This window comes from Schistocerca americana, chromosome 1, assembly GCF_021461395.2.
Source record: "Schistocerca americana isolate TAMUIC-IGC-003095 chromosome 1, iqSchAmer2.1, whole genome shotgun sequence".
Taxonomy (NCBI): Eukaryota; Metazoa; Arthropoda; class Insecta; order Orthoptera; family Acrididae; genus Schistocerca; species Schistocerca americana.
In genome coordinates this window covers 17,527,757-17,550,747 of record NC_060119.1, presented here as the reverse complement: position 1 = coordinate 17,550,747, position 22,991 = coordinate 17,527,757, and the positions used below count along the sequence as shown (strand labels likewise).

Below are 22,991 nucleotides of genomic sequence, written 5' to 3'. Positions count from 1 at the left end.
TAAACGCCTGTCCATAGCTGTGAAAAGTCTGACGGTTTGGTACTCTGCTTTTTGGAAGCAATTCAATGTACCTTCATGCTGCTGCTCGAGCACTGCCTTCTGCTGCGACGTAAAGAAGGTGCAGACCAGCGTATTCACCGTCTACGTACGCCACCGTATTGTATACGACGACTGCAGTCTGTGAACTGCGACAGTACGAATGTAGGTAATACATGTAGTGCCGCTACACAGCGATAGCGCCATAGTGTACAAAGGTCCGAAAAGAAATCAAGTAAACAGAGGCATTTCGTCAAGCGATCAATGTAGAGAGGTGTACAAAGTAGCATTAGTCTATATGCAAGCGAAAACGATACGCAGCAAGTCTGTACTGGTCCGCCATATAATGCCTACCACAAGCGACGTTACGCATCGTAACTGGGAAAGAAAGGAATTTACTCTTACTGTGATGTATACTTTACACTCACGAAGTGTGACGATTACTTGTGCACGAGCTTTTAAATGGCTGACCGTCGCTAACCGTGTGCTGCAGATGGTGGCCAACGCGACGAGCGCCAGCGCCAGCACCAGCACCAGCAGCTCGTCGCGCGTCGCCAAGACGTGCTCCACGTCCACGTCGTCGTCGTCGACGTCGTCGTCGTCGTCACGCGTCCACCACGTGACGTCGTCCAGCACGAGCAGCAGCAGCAGCAGCTCGAGCAGCGAGATGAAGGCGTCGTCCATGAAGTCGGACCTGTCCGAGCTCAAGTCGAGCATCTCGGAGATGAAGAACATCTCGAGCAGCGCGGCCAACTTCAGCTGCCGGCAGCTGCACACGTGCGGCTCGCTGGAGGAGCTGGACGAGCAGCCGGGCCCGGCCGACGAGCCGCTCGTCACGTTCCCGCCCGAGCCCGACTCGCCGTCGCCGCCGTCGCCGCCGCCGCCGCCGCCGCCGGCCGCCGCCGCCGCCGTCGCCGTCGCCGCCGACACGCTGCAGCTGGAGCAGAAGCGCGTGCTGTCGGCGTCGAGCACGCAGCGCACCCTCGTGGACGGCGCGACGACCACGGCCGAGCTGAGCTTCCAGCAGCACCACCAGCACCAGCAGGCGGCGGCCGCGCTGCGCGCCCGGCTCGACGCCGACGGCCTCTCCGCCGACAGGTCGCTCGCGCTCAAGCAGGTGGGCCGCCGCTCTTGCCGTCTAACACCTCTTCCTTTCTCTCCACGCTCTTTCGCTTTTATTTATAAATCTTTTTCAATCTTCATCCTGGAGATATAGCAGACGGTACTTACAGATTAAAAACGATTTTTCTTTATCACATTGGCGTGCAATCTATTTACGATACTTTTGCCTCTTCTTTACATGTCCGCTGCTTTTTTCTTCGTTGTCAGCGAAGGTCCGAGACGGGAAAAAAAAACTGGTTGCACTTACGCTTTTCTTACTTTTTCGGCTTTTATGAACCCGATTTTTCCTACGCTGCTTTTGTGGATGTGGAACCGAGTTTCCCTCGGACTTGGACCTCCGCTAACAACTAAAGAAAAAGCTTGTAATGTGAAAATTCCGTGACTAACTTGTACGTCAATTTTATAAAAACAAACTGTGTTTCTAATCTATATTTAGCAAGATGAAGAGACGTATTATGTACACCTTAGTTGGAGGATCATCACTGAATATGCTTTATAGACAATAGGGAATTGCGTCTGTTCAAAAATACGTATATGTACATATACTTAAACTGAAATAAGCTTAAGAGCAAAAATCCGATATTGTTTGATTCGTCGCAGCTGCTGCGGAAGATGGACGTGTAAAAAACGTATTACGTTACTCGTTAAAGCATCGAACTTTCGGCGCTGACAATTGGTCGCCCACTTTGCAGTTCATCGTGAACATTAGTACGGGAACTTATTCTGTTTATTTTCGCCCTTCAGAGTGCACCCGTACACCAGTCTACAAGATACTTCTTGGACTCCAAGTTTCGAGTATACTACTCGTACTTAAATACACTAGTTTATTCTTAATTCTCGGTTCAGTATCTTAAGATGTGCGAGCAGCCCTAAAGTTGGAAAGTAAATGAACGTCCAGCAATAGACAGAATAATTCCTGTCACTTATTACACGTTTTGAAATCTTACACTCCTGCACATGAAAATCGAAACCGGAAGTGTACAAAGCCGTTTGTGTTGCACACAAGTTCATAAATTTTATAGTCACTTATTGCAATAAGCATTTCAACACTTGTCCGATGTTGTCTAGTGTTGCGCAGCTCGCTGCATCTGCGCGATGTTCGTGTCACACTAGGAGAACACCTCTTTCAGTTTTTCTACAGCGTCACATTCGCCCGGATCCTATACGTGACACGTCTGCTCTGTGCAGATTCAGTGGATAAAATTAAGTCTCGCAATTGACGTTCCCGATGTTTCGTGCAACTTTCGACTTCATACCAGTCCTTTACTGTGATACAAATTCGCCTCCTAGTTGTGACTATGTGATCCACCCTCTTTCCAGTCACGTGTGACGTCTCTCTGGGACGTGGGCGTTGCTGCAGCGTGTATACAGCGTGTATGCAGGGCGGGTATCTAAGCACCGACACGGAGGCAAGGCATTAGTGTGGCCGACTTGCGTGCGGTAAAAGTGGAAAAGTCCACTATGGTGACATTGTTACCAAATGCTGCCAAACAGGACCAACGTGCTGTTATTCTCTGTTATTCTTTTCTCGGCTGCGGAAGGACAAACACCGGTAGACATCCTTCCCTGTTCGTCCCGCACAACACAGCCGAGGGCCCGGAATCAGCTGTTGGAATTTTAACAGCAACATAAAGTTATAAAAATAAATTACTGAAGTAACATTATCTCCGAACCTCTCTGTCTCTCCCTTGCTGATCGAAAACAAAATTGAAGCTAACACGGATCTCATAAACTATAATGTGAACTGAATGTAAGGGGTGCCCGATTACCCGCCCTATAACCGTGATCCCTCCCCAAGAGATTACGACGTCTCCGGCCCCTTAGAAAAGGCTGCGGAGGGTCGACGCTTCCTGTCGAACGAGGAGGTGCGGCAAGCAGTTGCGGAAACACGATCTTACGTGCGACCTGGTGCGTCGGTGAGATGGTTGCCTCAGTGTTCGTGGCGATTTAGCCCTACTGGAATATCCATTCTGGACTGTACGGCCTTCGCACGGACGCTTCTTTATCGCCCCTTATACAGTTCCTTGAACAAAATGTCTTCGCCATTAAACAGCGAAACGGCGAAACGATCGTCAGTTATGCAGTTACAGTGAGTGGTTGCTCGCGCACACGTGACTGCAGGAAATGATTGTTAGGTAACTCTTAGCTCCTGTTGTTGCCGTGATTCCCGTCACCCCGCACGTCCTTCTCTGACCTGCAACGGTGCCTGTGTGAGCAGACATTTTCTCTGCGGTGCTGGAGCGCCGCCGCCTGCAGCCGTGGCACGCAGCCTGCGGCGCGCCCACTGCCAGACACAACGAAATCGTCACATTTTTAACTATGACTTGGCCACTGTGTACAATACACAGAAATCGTCTTGTCGGTACCGGTGGAAGCTAGGCGAGTCTGTTCGCGCACCGTCTTGTTCTACTTAGGGTAAGCTGCAATACTAGAAAATCGAAAAGACATTCAGGAAAACGTGCGGAGGATCGACGAATTGTGGGGGAACTGAAAACTCACTCTGAACGTAAATAAATGTAACATACTGCGTGAACTAGCCGGAAAACCGATATTATACATTTACACCTACGTGCAGATGTAGAAAATGCAATTAATTATGTATACGGTTCGATTGCAGTGTTGGTGGTGTAACAACGTAAAATACATAGGAGTAATGTACCGCAGAGAGCTACTCTATGTACACGGGTGTGCAAAAGGACAAAAGTAATTTTCACACAATGTGTCACAGACAACTAACACAGCTGTATGGAACTTGGACCACACACAGAAATAATTGCCTCGGTATAGTACAGAAGGTGAACTGAATGGAATACGCAGTAAGACGGACGGAAATGATACCTTTATTCGAGGGCAATAATTACACTGAAGCGATTATGATGGTTCTCTAGACATACCAAAACCCGGGTCGCGGTTCTTACTAGGGTATGTGATCACCACGGATAGAAGTGCGTACTCTGCAACGTGCTCCAATAGTGGGCACGAGGTCGGTAAGCAGTTGTGGTCGTGTTGCGCAGTGGACAGCTGTGGGTGGTGGCCGGTGCACGTGGCGCGCTGCGGTACGTCTCCCGCACGTGCTGGATGTGCGTCAGGTCGGGGTGCGGACAGGCTAGTGGCTTCCCCTGACATCCTCTCATTCCGAGGGCTCCACCGGCTTCGCCGTTCGATGCGGTCGTGCGTTGCCACCCGTAAAAGTGAAGTCAGAGCGGAATGCAGCCGTGAGAAGACGCGCGTGGTGACGCAGGACAATGTCGTAACGACGCACACCGCTGTGAGTACGGCTTCGAAAGATTTGCAAGTCAGTGCGCCGACTGCCCACACCGTAACACCGGGACCATCAAAACTATCACGTTGGACGATGTTGCTGCTCGTATTGGTGTTCCCACGTCCGAAATGACCAGGCACACTGAAACCGCTCGCACCCGGGAAGGGCACGGCGTCCCACTCTCGGTCGGTCCTGTCCCAGTGCTGTTGCTGCCATCGCGAATCCCTCACCGTGGGGTACTCGCGAGTGGACGTCGTTGCGACCTAGACGGCTTCCCCGTGCACATCTTTCCAGGAGTGCATTCGGCGACGACGCCAATTTTATGGACGAAAGTGCAGGACCGCATAGAACAGAGCGGCCGGTGGAGCTCTCCGAACGAGAGGATACGAGGGGAATCGACTCGCCTGTCCGTTTCCCGACTTCAACCCCATCCAGGCCGTGTGGCACGCGTGCTGCAGCGCACCGACCGTTCGGCAGTGGTCGACCGCGCTCGAGGACGGCTGCAACGCTGTGCTGCCGACCTCGTGGACGGCCGCGGCACGGCAGCACGTCGCACAGTACGTGTTGAGCTGTCCGTGCTGGTCACACACCCAATCAACAACCACGTTCCGCCTTTCGTTAAGTCTGGGCGACCGTCATAAATCGAGCTGACATCAGCGTAGTTACCGTCTTTGAGTAAAAGCATAATTTCTCTCCTTCTAATTGCACGTTTAATTAAGTTTATCTTCTGTACTATACCGTGGCAGTTCTTTCTATTTACGGTTCAAGTTTCGTAGAGCTGCGTTACTTCTCCGTGACACATTGTGCGACAGATATTTTCGTCCGTAAGTTTTGCGCAGTGCAGTGCACTGTGCAGACCGCCGAGGCGTACCACGAGGCAGTTATCGCAGAAGCAAATGTATCGATCACGCGTGGCTCGGAAGCAACGAGATCGCTGCTGTGGTCAGTCTGGTTCTGTCGTCACGGCACCTGCGGCAGCCGTATCCAGTCTCCTCTAGAGCCGGCCGCGCTGGTCTAGCGGTTCTAGGCGCTCAGTCCGGAACCGCGCGACTGCTACGGTCGCAGGTTCGAATCCTGCCTCGGGCATGGATGTGTGTGATGTCCTTAGGTTAGTTAGGTTTAAGTAGTTCTAAGTTCTAGGGGACTGATGACCACAGATGTTGAGTCCCATAGTGCTCAGAGCCATTTGAACCATCTCCTCTAGATTCTTCGCGTGAAACTCGTTACAGAGATTTTGTGAGTAGGCTTTCGTGCGAAATAACCACAACAAATAATTTGTGGGGAAAGCAGATGCCAGACTGCGTTTCGTTAGAAGATTTCTTCACATTTGCCATGTTATTGCCAGAAGGTTTGGCGAGCGCATTACTTTAAACAGTAAGGTTTTAGAAAACCTACCGAGGAATTTGCACGATCATTTTTGAGTGAAATAAATTTTTTTGTTCATTACAAGAAGCCGAAAGCAATACAATTTACCCACTACACATGCCACTTGCAAAACACTCGTTCGACTCGTTAGTGAGCATTGATCGTATGTACAGGACCTTTACCTGGTAAAATTAATAGGAGATTCAAAGAAGAGCCGCATTTAGTGAATGCGAGAACGTTGTACATCCCTAAAGGTTTATTGTTAAAATTAAAAAAGCTAGCGTTTTAAGATAAGTGGGAGAAGCCATTGCGGATGGTAAGCCAGGAGAGGGGGAGGGGGACGGGGCTGCCGGAGTAGGCACCTGTCTGCCTACCGTAACGCGAGCGCTGTGGTGGCTCAGCAAAACGGTCAGCCGTCAGTCTACTGCGAGTGGTTGGACGTCGCCACATTTCGACTCACTGCAGGCTACACTTGTATCTATGTTTTGCAAGTGGTAGGTGCACCTTAAGACTTTGGAACAATGTTTTATGACTATAATGTGATGTTTAAAGTGTTCTGATTCTGATTTAAAACCCGATTTCGGCTTTCCTGTATCACTTTTTTTCTAAGATGGAATTTTTAATTACATTAGCAATAAATGATTCAATTTGCAACCTTATATAGAATTACTACACAGTGTGTTAGAGTAAACTTGCGGTTCCCAACCTTTCCGAGATCATCATCCCCGAGTGAAATCAGATGTTATCTAATACACCATCCACTCTCCAATTACCGTCAGCATAAGCACCAAATTCAGCTCAGAATAAAAAATATTTTTCTTTCAACTTTCATTTTTAAAATGACACAAGAAAAACTACACTTGGTTTTGCTAACCCGCGTTCTAATGAGGCAATAATACCGCTTATTTGTAGCAACGTTTTTGTAGAATTCTCAGTGCGACCAGACGCTCCTTCTCAGAAGAGGAAGCTCACTGCCGACTCTTGTCGTAGACCGTGCTTCATCTCCACCGTTTCCATCTCTGCTGACACTTGTTCCACCCACATGCAGCGTGAACTCAATCAAATTATAATGTATGCACTGCACATAGGAGTACTATTTGTTAAATCACTTGACTGCGGGCGCTTACTCCTAAACTGGCAAAAATTGAAATACTTGTGTATCACCACTGATACTAAGAATGATGGTAATAATATTAAGGGTGTGTGGGCCCTACAGCAGTGTTGTGCAAGCAACCACCATCACAGACTGTCACGCATTAGTGGTAGTATTTTTTTAAAAAATGTAGTTATTAGTAATTCATATAATCACTTTATATTCTTATTAAATAGTACATAACAGTAAATGTCTCTTAAAAATAATTCAGTTTCGTCAGCGAAATGCAGTCGAACCTGGCTTTTTCCATTTTTTTTTTTTTTTTTTTTTTACCCGTCAGAAAATTACATTTTACTCCTCAGGGGATAAATAGTCCCGAGTTTGGAACAAATGGAGTAGAAAATGGTATATGTTCACTTAAAAATGCTAATAATTATTTTTGTTGATGTAGCACCAGCGACCATTTTATTTCATAGCGAGTGACAGCTGCAGTACATGTATTTTCTTGGTGATTAGTTTCAAACGCACTGGTTCATTTTCAAGACTGAACCACTGATGCTGCACATGACATGCCAGATCATAATGGCAACCATCTAAAATTGGTAGTACGTGCATCACACAGTGACATCACAACATGCATATGCTCACAAGTCTTTAGTTTGATTTTGATTTGTATTGTAGGCGTAGGTGTATTGTGACATTTATCCATCTTCACAGTGTGGTACTTGTATGACAATTTTATGTGGTTGCGATTAAGATTTGGCACCTTAAGTGCAGCCTCGGTAGGTCAAGCTTGAGAATGAACCAGTCGGTTCGAAACTAGTTGCCAAAAATATACGTACTGCAGTTGTGACACCACGTTCTTTTTAACATGGGGCGAAAGATGTATCGAGCCAAACAAATTTCAGTGATGTAAAAGTACACCTTTCAGGCTATGTAGTGACGAGTCTATAATGAAGCCACAATGATACAGATCTCAGGTGGCGTTAAGGAAATTCAATAAATCCTCAATACCACAGCAAAAGACAATATGGTTTTCTTTTTTAAACAATTTTGTTAATAACTTTTATCTGTTTCTGTATCAAAAGAATAATACTCCGTTTTGCTTTCGGTCTTTATCCGAGAAATTCAGTGGCATCTTTTCTCAGATTCAACTCACGAGTAAAATTATTTACTTTGTTTTGGCTAAATAATTCTATTGCAGAATCGTTTTCGAGCCTGTAATCATCACCCTCAAAGAATCATTTCCTGAGCTGCTCTCCTGCTGCAACTCTCCAAGAATAACAGGGCTGCTGCAGTAGGAAAACATTCACTATACGTAACTGGTCGTAACTTAGGGTATTTTAGGTATTTTATAGCTTTTTCAATACTAACCGTGCAAAAATAACAATCGTTTACACGACTGTGCTGCTCCCTCCAAATCACGGGAATTGCAAAATGCATTGCTTTCGTCATTTCATTTTTGCACAATTTCAGTCCGTATACTCACGTGCAGCTTACCTTGTCTCGATCAACAAATCTTATACCAAAGTATGTCATGTGTGACAAATATGGTGGTTACCGTAGACATCTGAAGGAGGGGGTGTTCTGTAGGTTATGGTTTCATTGGGGGGGGGGGGGGATGTAGCGGCGAGGAAACGGGGGTAAATAATGGGGCTCTTCCATGGAGACGTAGGTTATGTTGAAAGGACAGAAAAATCGCGGAACAGGAGGCGAAGATTTGTGCCCTTCAGCCTGAATTATAAAACGTGAATTTGGAGTTATGTAGGCTAAGGAGGAAAAAGAGATGGGGTGCTGGGAAAAGGTAACAAGCAAAGAGCGAAAAAGGGAAACCCTTGAAAAAACTTTAGAAATTCCTGCTATCTGAAGTAGTGGAGGAAGGGCATCATCCAGATGTAGCTGAAAGTAGGTTCAAAAAATGGTTCAAATGGCTCTGAGCACTATGGGACTTAACTTCTGAGGTCATCAGTCCCCTAGAACTTAGAACTACTAAAACCTAACTAACCTAAGGACATCACACACATCCATGCCCGAGGCAGGATTCGAACCTGCGACCGTAGCGGTCGCGCGGTTCCACACTGTAGCGCCTAGAACCGCTCGGCCACTCCGGCCGGGAAAGTAGGTTGAAGCAGAATATTATCGTAAAGAAAAAATACAGATCGGGACAAAATCAGCACAGGAAAAGAATTCTGCTTCTAGGCAGCAGTCATGGGAGGAGTGTAGGCCAGCCGCTTCAGGAGAAATTACGTGAAGGGTACCAGGTCACAAGTTTTGTGAAATCAAGTGCTAGCCTTGGGCAGGTGACAGAAAACGTAGGTCAGCTATGTGGGGACTTTGAAAAGGAAGATCAGGTAATTATTGTTATGGGAGCAAAAACAGCCTGGCTATGAATCTAAGATATAGTATTAGGAGTGACCAGGACAAAATAGGAGCAGAAACTAGGCACACAAATGTGGGTTTTGTGGAGGTCTTTCAGCGCCATGATCGGCCATGGGTAAACACTGCTGTAAGACGTGTTAACACTGAGCTGAACAGGATGCTTCAGACCCCGGCAAAATCTCACATGAATGTTGTTCCAGTTGTTGCTGTTGGTAGGTGGAGATACACTACACATGGCCTGCACCTGAATAGGAAGGGGAAAGATAAGTCAGCTTTTCTGTTAGCAGATACTGTAAGGGGAACCACAGTCACACGTGAGAATGGGACCAGGCAACAGATTTTTTAGGTTAAAGCCAAAGTCTAGGCAGCGAATAATCAAGAGAAATAGAATAGAAGAAGCTTCATGTACAGTAAATAGTGTAGTATCAATTTACTAACCCACCAGGCTAGCCGAGAGCGCTAATGCGCTGCTTCCTGGACCCGGGTAGGCGCGCTGGCCCTTGATCGAATCCGCCCAGTGGATTACTGACGAAGGTTGGTATGCTGGCCAGCCTGGATGTGGTTTTTAGGCGGTTTTCCACATGCCACTAGGTGAATACCGAGCTGGCCCCCACTTCCCTCCCAGTTACACGACTCGCAGACATCTGAACATGTTCGCACTATTCCATGGATTGCACTGGATGCAGACAGTGGGGGTGCACTAATTCCATGCCGGGGGTCTGGGGTGGTGACAGGAAGGGCATCTGGCCACCCCTTAAATTATCCTTGCCAAATCCTACAACAATGCCTAAGGTGCACGTTTGATGTTAAACAAAGTGTACTACTCACTGTGCATGAGTGTACAAGTGTGATACTGTTAGTTACGTAAGCCCATCCATAGTGGCAAGATCATATCACATCAGATGGGAAAAATCGGTTTTTAATTGTCCTGAGGCCGAAAACCGCATAAAAAGGATCAATGGAAATCAAATCTGATTATTAATTTCCGTCTGACTGCCGCAAAACATGTTCAATATGCTGAAACTTCCTGGCAGATTAAAACTGTCTGCTGGACCGAGAGCCGACCCCTGGATCTCCGTCGTGAGTCGTGCTTGGGTTGGTCAGTTACCACAGCACTTGCCCGCCAAAGGCAAAGGTCCCGAGTTGGAGTCTTGGTCCGGCACACAGTTATAATCTGCCAGGAAGTTTCATATCGGCGCACACTCCGCTGCAGAGTAAAAACCTCATTCATGTTTATTATGCTGTCCATCGTTTTCTGCAACAAGTTGAAATTAAGAAACAGCATGTTCCACAACTGATCGAAGTGTTTCCGGAATCACGTTCAGAATGTGTTGCGCAATGTGTGCCTCCAATGCAGCTAAGTTTGCAATCGGAACACTGAACACGACATCTTTCAGATAGCCCTTCATGAGTTCTCTGAACTCGACCTCTTGATTAACAATGCCGTCTGCATTAAAGACACACATTGTCAGGCACTGGATATTTGGTCGTCTATCCATGATGGGGTTTTGTAACCACTGGCGAAGTCGCAGAGGGGAGCGACTGCTGGACTGTTGCCTGAAGGGCAACGCGGATCTGAGTGTTCTACTTCTGGGCCTCCCTGAATTCCTTCATTATTTCCATGACGAGGTTCATGGTCTGGACCATAACCCCTAACAATTGATCCGACGTGGTGGAGTGTATGTCGGGTTCCCTAGGGCTTCCTCTGTTCAAATGGCTCTGAGCACTATGGGACTTAACATCTGTGGTCATCAGCCCCCTAGAACTTAGAACTACTTAAACCTAACTAACCTAAGGACATCACACACATCCATGCCCGAGGCAGGATTCGAACCTGCGACCGTAGCAGTCGCGCGGTTCCGGACTGAAGCGCCTAGAACCGCAAGACCACCGCGGCCGGCGCTTCCTCTGTCTTGGTGTACCTGGTCATTGTTGTCTTTTTCCCGGTGTGGTTCTTGCGTGTGTCTGGTGTTGTGGTGACAGGGCTTGCGCCGATTTCTCGACGTTTTCGTGGCTCTTTGGTGGCAGTAGTGACGTGTCGCTCATCAGCGGTGTTATTTATGTCCGTCAGTCGGGCTTCGACTCCCTGTGCCGCCGACATTGTGATTGCGGCCGCCGACGCTTCGACTGCGGTCGCCCCGCCGACCATCCGTTTGCGGGCGCCGATCCAGATCCGCGCGCAGGTCGGAGCCGTCCCCGCAGTCGCACCGGCTGGTGGAAGATGCAAAATCCCGTGGAGAGTCCCCGAAGGCCGTCGTGGAACGATCTTGTGTCCGTTTGAGGCGTGACTCCTTGATGGAGCTAAATAATGGTTTCCAAGCCTTCACTCGCTGAGTGGCAGTCAAGCGTGGAACATCTGTTCCGCGAACTCGCTCACGTTCAGCCATAGGCCCTCGCTTACACGGGTGTACAACCAGGAGTGTATTCCGCCTTTGTTTTTATTAAAACATTGACGGGCACAAGCACCGAGGCCTCGCAGCATAGTAAAACGGGAAGTTTTGCATGGCGTCGTCCGACAGCAGAATTGTCGTGTCTTCTCGTCGAAGTGGGATGTCGAGCTTGGATAGGCCTTGGGGTCGCGGCGATCTCTTTTCGCCGACGACACGAGGCGTTCGCTTTTCGCCGCGGACCGCGCCGACTGCTTTTTCGAGCATTTCGGCGACCACAGAGCTAGGCTCTCCTCACCCGGAACAAAAGACAGGTTTTCGCCGCCTCCGCCCAGAATTCCGCGTCTATCATTGTGAAATACTGGATAAACAGTTCGTGCAGTGCAGTTTAGTTGCTTCAGCTCCAAAATAAGGTTTCATACAATTTTTCCGTATCATCTTAATGTTCTCTATTCATTATACCGGGAAAGAAAAGGTATGAGGGAAAACGTAAAAGCCGGCCGCGGTGGTCTAGCGGTTCTAGGCGCTCAGTCCGGAGCCGCGCGACTGCTACGGTCGCAGGTTCGAATCCTGCCTCGGACATGGATGTGTGTGATGTCCTTAGGTTAGTTACGTTTAAGTAGTTCTAAGTTCTAGGGGACTGATGACCATAGATGTTAAGTCCCATAGTGCTCAGAGCCATTTGAAAACGTAAAAGAAGTTATAGGCAAAGTAGAAAAAAATTAATTTACCGGAGCATGACTAGAGAAAAAGCAATGTAAATGATTTTAATGGCAGATCCAAAGGAGAGGGAGTGGTGGGGGAGGGACTGCATGCGTCTTTCCGCGTCCAAAATTTGCTTAACTACAATCTCTGGCTTGAAATACTATTGTGTGTGACGGGCAGTGCATATCTTACTTATTCTTTATTTATTTATTATGAAGTATTTTTCTCAGCGATATCGCAATAGATGTTCGAGGTTGCAGTATAGGAAGTGTTAGGCCAGCATGCTGTCACATTTATCCGCGGTCTAGGGGGCCGGCACGGTAGCTCAGCGTGTTCGGTCAGAGGGTTAGCTGCCCTCTTAATAAAAAAAAACTGAGTTAATTGATCAACAACGAACTTAAATGGATGTCTTACGACGTCCAACCCGAGCAGATGCAACGAACGAAACCGAAGAAAATGAGATTAAAAAAGAAAAAAAAAAGAAAAGGGGTAGCGTCTTTGATTCATAATCAAAATGTCTTCGGTCCCGGGTTCGATCCCCGCCACTGCCTAAATTTTGATAAATAATCAGCATTGGCGGCCAAAGACTTCCGGCATAAGAAGTCAGCTTCATTCTGCCAACGGCCTTGTCAAAAAGGGCGGAGGAGCGGATAGAGGTTCGTGGCACTCTCTTGTCCTAGGGCCGGGAAATTGCCTCTAAAGGCGGAAGAATCAGCAATGATCAACGACATGAGGATGCAGAAGGCAATGGAAACCACTGCATTAAAGACACGTAACGTGTATCCACAGGACATGTGGCCTGCAATTGAAGAAGTGTCATGATGATCTCTCCATTGGCAAAAGATTCCGGACTAGTCCCCCATTCGGATCTCCGGGACTGCCAAGGGGGAGGTTACCATGAGAAAAAGATTGAATAATCTACGAAAGGATAACGTTCTACGAGTCGGGGCGTGGAATCTCAGAAGCTTGAACGTGGTAGGGAAACTAGAAAATCTGAAAAGGGAAATGCAAAGGCTCAATCTAGATATAGTAGGGGTCAGTGAAGTGAAGTGGAAGTAAGACAAGGATTTCTGGTCAGATGAGTATCGGGTAATATCAACAACAGCAGAAAATGGTGTAACAGGTGTAGGATTCGTTATGAATAGGAAGGTAGGGCAGAGGGTGTGTTACTGTGAACGGTTCAGTGACCGGGTTGTTCTAATCAGACTCGACAGCAGACCAACACCGACAACGATAGTTGAGGTATACATACCGACGTCGCAAGCTGAAGATGAACAGATAGAGAAAGTGTATGAGGATATTGAAAGGGTAATGCAGTATGTAAAGGGGGACGAAAATCTAATAGTCATGGGCGACTGGAATGCAGTTGTAGGGGAAGGAGTAGAAGAAAAGGTTACAGGAGAATATGGGCTTGGGACAAGGAATGAAAGAGGAGAAAGACTAATTGAGTTTTGTTACAAGTTTCAGCTAGTAATAGCGAAGACCCTGTTCAAGAATCACAAGAGGAGGAGGTATACTTGGAAAAGGCCGGGAGATACGGGAAGATTTCAATTAGATTACATCATGGTCAGACAGAGATTCCGAAATCAGATACTGGATTGTAAGGCGTACGCAGGAGCAGATATAGACTCAGATCACAATATAGTAGTGATGAAGAGTAGGCTGAAGTTCAAGACATTAGTCAGGAGGAATCAATACGCAAAGAAGTGGGATACGGAAGTACTAAGGAATGACGAGATACGTTTGAAGTTCTCTAACGCTATAGATACAGCAATAAGGAATAGCGCAGTAGGCAGTACAGTTGAAGAGGAATGGACATCTCTAAAAAGGGCCATCACAGAAGTTGCGAAGGAAAACAAAGTTACAAAGAAGGTAGCTGCGAAGTAACCATGGGTAACAGAAGAAATACTTCAGTTGATTGATGAAAGGAGGAAGTACAAACATGTTCCGGGAAAATCAGGAATACATAAATACAAGTCGCTGAGGAATGAAATAAATTGGAAGTGCAGGGAAGCTAAGACGAAATGGCTGCAGGAAAAATGTGAAGACATCGAAAATGATATGACTGTCGGAAGGACAGACTCAGCATACCGGAAAGTCAAAACAACCTTTGGTGACATTAAAAGCAACGGTGGTAACATTAAGAGTGCAACGGGAATTCCACTGTTCAATTCAGAGGAGAGAGCAGATAGGTGGAAAGAATACATTGAAAGCCTCTATGAGGGTGAAGATTTGGCGGATGTGATAGAAGAAGAAACAGGAGTTGATTTAGAAGAGATAGGGGATCCAGTATTAGAATCGGAATTTAAAAGAGCTTTGGAGGACTTACGGTCAAATAAGGCAGAAGGGATAGATAACATTCCATCAGAATTTCTAAAATCATTGGGGGAAGTGGCAACAAAACCACTATTCACGTTGGTGTGTAGAATATATGAGTCTGGCGACATACCATCTGAGTTTCGGAAAAGCATCATCCACACAATTCCGAAGACGGCAAGAGCTGACAAGTGCGAGAATTATCGCACAATCGGCTTAGCAGCTCATGCATCGAAGCTGCTTACAAGAATAATACACAGAAGAATGGAAAAGAAAATTGAGAATGCGCTAGGTGACGATCAGTTTGGCTTTAGGAAAAGTAAAGGGACGAGAGAGGCAATTCTGACATTACGGCTAATAATGGAAGCAAGGCTAAAGAAAAATCAAGACACTTTCATAGGATTTGTCGACCTGGAAAAAGCGTTCGACAGTATAAAATGGTGCAAGCTGTTCGAGATTCTGAAAAAAGTAGGGGTAAGCTATAGGGAGAGACGGGTCATATACAATATGTACAACAACCAAGAGGGAATAATAAGAGTGGACGATCAAGAACGAAGTGCTCGTATTAAGAAGGGTGTAAGACAAGGCTGTAGCCTTTCGCCCCTACTCTTCAATCTGTACATCGCGAAAGCAATGATGGAAATAAAAGAAAGGTTCAGGAGTGGAATTAAAATACAAGGTGAAAGGATATCAATGATACGATTCGGTGATGACATTGCTATCCTGAGTGAAAGTGAAGAAGAATTAAATGATTTGCTGAACGGAATGAACATTCTAATGAGTACACAGTATGGTTTGAGAGTAAATCGGAGAAAGACGAAGGTAGTGAGAAGTAGTAGAAATGAGAACAGCGAGAAACTTAACATCAGGATTGATGGTCACGAAGTCAATGAAGTTAAGGAATTCTGCTACCTAGGCAGTAAAATAACCAATGACGGACGGAGCAAGGAGGACATCAAAAACAGACTCGCTATGGCAAAAAAGGCATTTCTGGCCAAGAGAAGTCTACTAATATCAAATACCGGCCTAAATTTGAGGAAGAAATTTCTGAGGATGTATGTCTGGAGTACAGCTTTGTATGGTAGTGAAACATGGAATGTAGGAAAACCGGAACAGAAGAGAATCGAAGCATTTGAGATGTGGTGCTATAGACGAATGTTCAAAATTAGGTGGACTGATAGCGTAAGGAATCAGGAGGTTCTACACAGAATTGGAGAGGAAATGAATATGTGGAAAACACTGATAAGGAGAAGGGACAGGATGATAGGACATCTGCTAAGACATGAGGGAATGACTTCCATGGTACTAGAGGGAGCTGTAGAGGGCAAAGACTGTAGAGGAAGACAGAGATTGGAATACGTCAAGCAAATAATTGAGGACGTAGGTTGCAAGTGTTACTCTGAGATGAAGAGGTTAGCACAGGAAAGGAATTCGTGGCGGGCCGCATCAAACCAGTCAGTAGACTGATGACCAAAAAAAAAGAAAAAAATAGTATTCGCTTCTGTAGGGCCTTTCAAACTGACGTACGTACAGTTCAGTGTTCTGTAGGTGTATGGTAGAATCTCAGTTGGCAACACTTGCTTTGGTATTTTGAAAGACAAAAAATGGTTCAAATGGCTCTGAGCACTATGGGACTTAACATCTAAGGTCATCAGTCCCCTAGAACTTAGAACTACTTAAACCTAACTAACCTAAGGACATCACACACATCCATGCCCAAGGCATAGCAGTCGCGCGGTTCCGGACTGAAGCGCCTAGAACCGCTCCGCCACCGGGGCCGGATTTTGTAAGACACATCCTAGGTGACCAGTTCCAGCACTTGATTGCTCATCTGTTTCGCAATACCATAGATAATTTCCAGTAAGACTCTAGATTTTACAAATGATTTGTACGTCCAACTTATTGTCACACTTATTGATGTCTGGATAACTTCCATTGCCTTGTTCGGACCATATTAAAATGTCTTTGAAATATTTAAGTTTCACCCCTAACGCGAAAATGAGTTAACAAAATAGGTTACTCATGAAATACTTGAGTAGTGGGCTTAACCCACCGCTCATAATAATGCATCGGTATACTTAGAACCCGGTTAGTTCCAACAATGTATATAGAGGTAAGCTATATTTAAAATTGTAACTTTAGCATTGTGTAACTTGGACATTTTCTTTCTTAAAATTGTACTTCTTGTTACTGTAACTAAGAGTCATCTCTTCTGGAAATATTATTTTGCGCCCGCCGAAAACCTGCCTTCCTGGGCGGTGGCGCGGTTTGCTTCCCCCCATTCCCACCCTCCTCGCAAACGCCCTACCTCCCCTCCTACCTTAAAGCCGGCTCTGGCTTCATCACTGTTCCTTCTCAATAGCAGGATCTTTACAACACGTGCAAGTACAAAACTTGAAACACCGAAGTATAAAATACCTTACTGCAAACTGTCTTGTCGATAAAGCCAACCGAACAAACCCACTCTTCAGGAAGAGTGCACTTATATTTACATAATAACTACTGTTATGCGCAAATCTTCCATTAAATTAATCAGAAAGTGTCAGGACCTATTGGAAAATGCGAAGGTTAGTAAGAAAACTTGATCCAGCGGGACACGAACCAGCAACAGATTGCAGCTGCGCCCCTCCCTACTGCACTCCTCTGCTCATTATGCCACACGTGCCACAGACCACTGGCGACCGTGCTTTGCGTCTTAACGTCTCCTGGAAGCTTTAATCGTAGATGTTTTACCAACCGACATTTAATTATAACAAATTGTACCAAGAACGATGTGCGTTGGTGGTTTCTCAGTATTCCGTTGCTTTGAAACGGAATACTTTCATAATTAGAAAGTTGCAGCAATTCTTTAACCACCGATATGACGTTTCCCAACGTTTTGTTACAACAAATCGTACGTGTCTTCTAGAGATACACGTGCTGAGAAACGGTGTGTAAACATATGGGCTTCAACGGAAAGCCAAAAAGGCACCTCGCAGCTCTGTACTGAAGAGAGTGGCGTCCACGTGACGTAGGTGGCATTCTTCCATCTCGTTGGTCTACGTTCAAACGCACGTCCAGAGTAGCTGACACGCTAGATATCGCCTTGCACGCTCGGCTCGGAAAGTCCCGCCGGCGTGCGTTTTGCACGCCCGGACGTCGGGCCGTCAGCTCTCGAGTGGGCGGCCCGCGTGCCGGCGCCGGCGGCTTACCAGGGCGGCGAGCGGCCTCCACGTGCTACCCCGCTGACCAAGTCGCGGACCCGCGTCACCTATCTGCTGTAAGGCTGTTGATAAAACATCGGTATATCGATATTTTTTCCACAAATGTCGATGTATATTTGCCGTAATTTTTCCCGATATGTCGATATCCAATGGCAGTATCGGGTGCCGATATTTTTATTTTATATTGTACTTTTCTCATAATTTTCGGTAAATATTCGGACTTGTTCTTTTGGACCAGAAGTTGAAATTACTGCTACAGTTCTAAGGTTGTTTTACTTAGGACACCACCGGTTTCGGGTTCTTATGCGCCCATCTTCAGGTGTCGTTTGTAGCACAGTCTGTTGTCACTTTGGCATTGTATTAAGTTTTACAGCACCTCGCCCGACAGGTTGTATTTTAAATTTTTTTGGAATATTTTGTATTTTTTATGTATATTTCTGCATGTAAAAATTATCTCTCGTCTCTTGCTATTTTCAGTGCGACACCTAAAGATGGACGTATAGGAGCCCGAAACCGGTTGTGTCGTAAATAAAAGAATCTTACAACTGCAGCGATATTTTCAACGTCAGCCAGAATGCTGAGTCGCGGATGTTCCTCCGAAAGGATTGTTTGTTATTTTGTAAAAAATTGTAGTAGAACATGATTTTAGTTTCACCGAGTGAAGGAGTCTTACAAGTTTTTCAGCTTTCATCACGTCCAGTCTTACACGCAGTCTTTATCGCTCGTGCAGAATTCGCTTTCTGACAGAGATTGATAAGTTTGTCTCGGGGGAAGACGGATGTATCACCTCGCGGCTCGTATTATTACTGACTTCCAGCCTTACTTCCAAACTTTCTCTGTTGCGATTTCATTCCCTGCTGAAGTTTTCCTACTCTGTCTTGCCGAAAACGAGGAAACTTGAAACATATTTATTGCAACCACACGTACTCCTGCTCCTTGTCCCCCTATGTCTACATATAATTCACATTTTCTAACAAGACAGATTTCTTTCTTAACTTTATGGGGTATATCTTCCTATTGTAAAGTATGTATATTCTATGGCCAAAATAAAGCTGATCGAAAATTGGAACCAAAAACTGCAACTGCTGTTCAGTGTGTTGGTGAGCACTTAGAGAGACATAATGCCGCGTGCTCTGTGAATTTACACACTCACAAAAGCTGAAGAAAGTGTCATCAGCACACACCAGAAACTGCGTATGCAGGTATCCCAGTCTATTTGGTCCAGAGAATACCAGCAGTGCCGAACACGCACGGGACACTCGGAAGAGGTAAGCCGTGCACAAGTTGTAAGATCAAGAAGCAGGTCTTCTTTGATAGTACACCGACAAGACAGCCTCTCAATTCTCACCTCCAGAGTGGCTGTCCAGTGTGTTAACCATTGAGATACCTTAATCGACAATACCTTTGGCGCCAGTTTTCTTTTACCACCCGCTACACGCACCTACGTACTTTTGGAATTCGACGCTCCTTTGCTTTCTGATGGATACGAGTGTCGCCAAGAGAGTAGCCAGCAGCTGAACCAAGGCTGGGGAGACACTCGTACGCAGTCAACGATGAAACAGTTAACGACAAATGGCACAGGGTGTATCTGCTGCGAGTCAGTGTGAGTCACTCTCTGTGGCTTACCTCGGGGGATAGGGAGGAGGGGGCGTGGGCGGTGATGCGAAGTACTCGCCAGGTACTTCCTTGCCCGCGTCACGTTCCCTCTGCAGAGGTCCGTCGTGGCGGTAACTCTGGCAGAATCTCAGTCTGACCGGACACCTGGGCCCCCCCCTCCCCCCCCCCCCCACCCCGGATTTGGGCACCTGCCAATGCCGCCGCGCTACTTAATTAGGCGCTGACGTAAGGCAGGTGAGCCACGCAGCCGCAACTGCGCACGCCCGAAATTCGCGGTCGCGACAGCACCGTTCCACTCGCTCGTGCGACTTGGAGCGACACGGGCCGTGCAGTGCGTAGCAACAGTAAGTAGCAGCGTCGAGCCGCCGTGTAGGGGACACGGCGCGACGCTTTCGTCTGCGAGGGATGTTTCAGCCAGCCAGCAACTGAGTCACGTGCTGTTATCGACTGCCGGTGACAATGGTCGAGTGACCAGGTGTGGTGGAGGTCACAAAAACTGCAGACTGCCAGTACGAATAGGAATGGGCCCACAGTAAGGAAACTGTTGTAAAGCTGTTGTCTCGGCTGTCACCTGAAATCCCGTAAGGCTTTTAGAGCAACTACGAAGTAACTCGAGTAGCTCAAGGAAAGCCGAGTTGTTGTGATGTTTTGTGCGCAGCAGTGGCGGCAGTCTGCCTTCTCGGGTAATGCTTGCATTCAAAGTCCGTAGGAGGAAACGCGGCAAATTCCAACCGACTCTCGTACGTTCCAAACCTAAGTCTTGCTAGCTGTAACCATTTGAAGCTGAGGTTGTCCTGATCATACGTTGCTAGCACTACTCTAAACCGTGACACTCAATAACAGGTGGAAATGTACGGCTAAACACCATGTGTTACAAACTTTCCTTAAAATTCTGTCGAATACGTACACGCTACGTGACTCGGCTATCTTCGTCACGTGCCGCTTGTGAACGTTACTTGGGAAGTAGGCTCCGCTTGCCACGACTCACTCTCCTGTGCTGATTCTTCATCTCGAGAGTATCACGTACACCCAGCGATCTAGATAGTTTGCCGGACGTACTCCAGTCGCAGCTTCCCCGCCTGCAGTTTTTGTCCTCTGGTGCCGTGCAAGTTTTTCCCTGATGTCTTAACAGGTGTCCCACATGTTTCTCTCTGCACTGATGCTCCGTTTATCATCTTATCAGTGCACTTAAGTTTCAGCATCTGTCTCTAACAGCACACAGCAAACGCCTCTGTTCCCTTCTTTCCTGGTTTTCCTACACTCCGTGACTCATTTCCAGAAGTAATTCTCAAAAATTTCTACCTCCACTGAAGGTCTATGTTTCATCCAAGTAGACCTGTGCCATCTTTTCCCGGTACGGTTTTTGTTACTATATCCTCCTGCCTTTGTCCATCGTCCGCTGTTTTTCTTCCGAGGCAGCGGAATTCCCGTACTTGGTCCACTACGTGATTCTCAATCTTGATCTTCCTGCGCCCATCAGACTGTTCATTCCACTCTTCCTCACTTTCACGGGGGGAGCCATGTCATCACCGAGTGTTGCGGTTGATATACTATCACCCTGGGCTTTAATTCCACTCCAGAACCTTTATTTTTTGTGCCATTACTTCTTCGATTAATTGTTCCGAGTTGTACATTTTTCCAGAGTCAGCTCCTGTACAGGTTTGCCGGTTCGCGCTACCCCCAGAACTAATTTTGTTCAAAGGTGTTTGCTTTTTGAGCTTTTTATACGAGTGAAGAAGCTGCGCGCCCCGATTTCTTCAGGGATGCCCGGTTGTGTGCTGTCCTTAGGTTAGTTAGGTTTAAGTAGTTCTACGTTCTAGGGGACTGATGACCTCAGATGTTAAATCCCACAGTGCTCAGAGCCATTTGAACCATTTTCTTTGGGATGCCCGGGCTATGGCTCGAAGCGCCTAACGCTGCCGAATGGGACGGAAATGTGCCGACAGCGACTCGGGGCAGCACTTCCCTTCCAAAAGCGGACTAGGGGGTCCCAGGGGGGTGAGGGGTGCGGAGAAAGTGCTTGGCAACACGGGCCTCGAGCGTATAAACCGTCTCACCCGAGCTACTCTGCCATCCGCAGAAACAGTCCCCGATCTCTCCCGAAGAGAACCGCAACTGTCAGATCTTCGAACGAGGCGGCGTTCTCGCACTTCCTTACCCGTTCACGTTGTCTCCGTTGTTTTAGCGTGTGCTATAGTGAATTTTGCGGCTCAAGTACCAAGTCAGTATGTGGAATAATAAATCAGGTGAAAATCGTGCTTGACTCATCATGTCCCAGACCGACACACAATCCTAAGGGAAAATTGTCGTCACAGTTGTGACCAGCCAGTAGAGCAACGTCGACAGCGGCTACCCAGGCCGCATTCCTGTCCACACAATCACCTTCACGCATCCGGTTGCAACAGTACGAGTCAAGATAGATGTAACGGATCTTGAATAGCGTATTTGCCTCTATTGGTTACGGTAGAGAGATCGATCTTTCGGTCCTGTCTGTATATTTATATCTAATATTGCATGTATAAAGGCTGGGCGAGTGTAAAGCTATCGTTAAAAACGCACGACGCGCTATTTGTTACGATTTGGTCGGTCATAATAATAATAACATGCTTTTGAATACAATTAAAATATAACGCCGATACCTGTTTAGTGTTATTGGAAATAATATGTAGTAAATTAATGAGTAAGGTAGCCGATCCTATAAGAAGAGGTAAAATTGGGCGTATTGAAGTGTTCTGCTTTATATCGACGAAGCCGATGATACGGCGCCATTTTTTCGTTTACTCTTAGAAATAAACAAGTAAAGAAGTGCTAATTGTGTGTTGTGAAAAAATATAGGGGCGAGTTTTAAATAACTACAGTATACGATCAGAGTAACAAAAGGACATTTAGTTACACGAAATCGCGGATAGCGAAGTGTGGTCATTAAAATGATTGCACCTACAGGGCGGTCAATTCCGGGATAAATCTATACGCATCTCACGAGGGACGCGGTATTGAGACCGTTTCTTTTCTTTTTTTTTTTTTTTATTTATATCGCGGAGAACCGACTCCAATTTATGAAAAGGTGCAAAACGTTAACTTTTACGCGAACCCTTAATAATAGTGGACCGGAGAGAAAAGTGTGTAATTGTCTTACGCCTAACAAACATTCGTGGACGGCTGTGGCTAAACTAGAAGAGCCAATTACAAAATACTGTATCATTATCATTGACTGTTGGTGTCGAGCAACCAAAACTGTTCGTCAAAGGGTTTCGATGGAACTTGGGAGTTAGGGTTCAGGCACTCGCATGTATTCCACATCAGAGTGTGAAGGAGTGGTGAATGCGAAATGTGAACAAAGTTACGTTAAATAAAACAAAAGAAACAAGAATCTTTCGTCATATCTGTTATTATTCCATAAACTGTAACAAAAAAAAATGGTTCAAATGGCTCTGAGCACTATGGGACTCAACTGCTGAGGTCATTAGTCCCCTAGAACTTAGAACTAGTTAAACCTAACTAACCTA

The 22,991-nt window shown here is 46.5% G+C and overlaps 1 protein-coding gene across 7 annotated transcripts in view; it reads left to right on the top strand.

Annotated features, from left to right (window-relative positions):
* The window catches only part of LOC124545731 (NAD(+) hydrolase sarm1), an 875,530-nt gene that overhangs the window by 743,764 nt on the left and 108,775 nt on the right, over positions 1-22,991 (top strand). For all 7 annotated transcript variants that reach the window (XM_047124683.1, XM_047124676.1, XM_047124697.1 and 4 more), the window contains one exon: positions 530-1,153. In XM_047124683.1, coding sequence (XP_046980639.1) covers positions 530-1,153 — 624 coding nt within the window. The remainder of the gene's footprint in view (positions 1-529; positions 1,154-22,991) is intronic.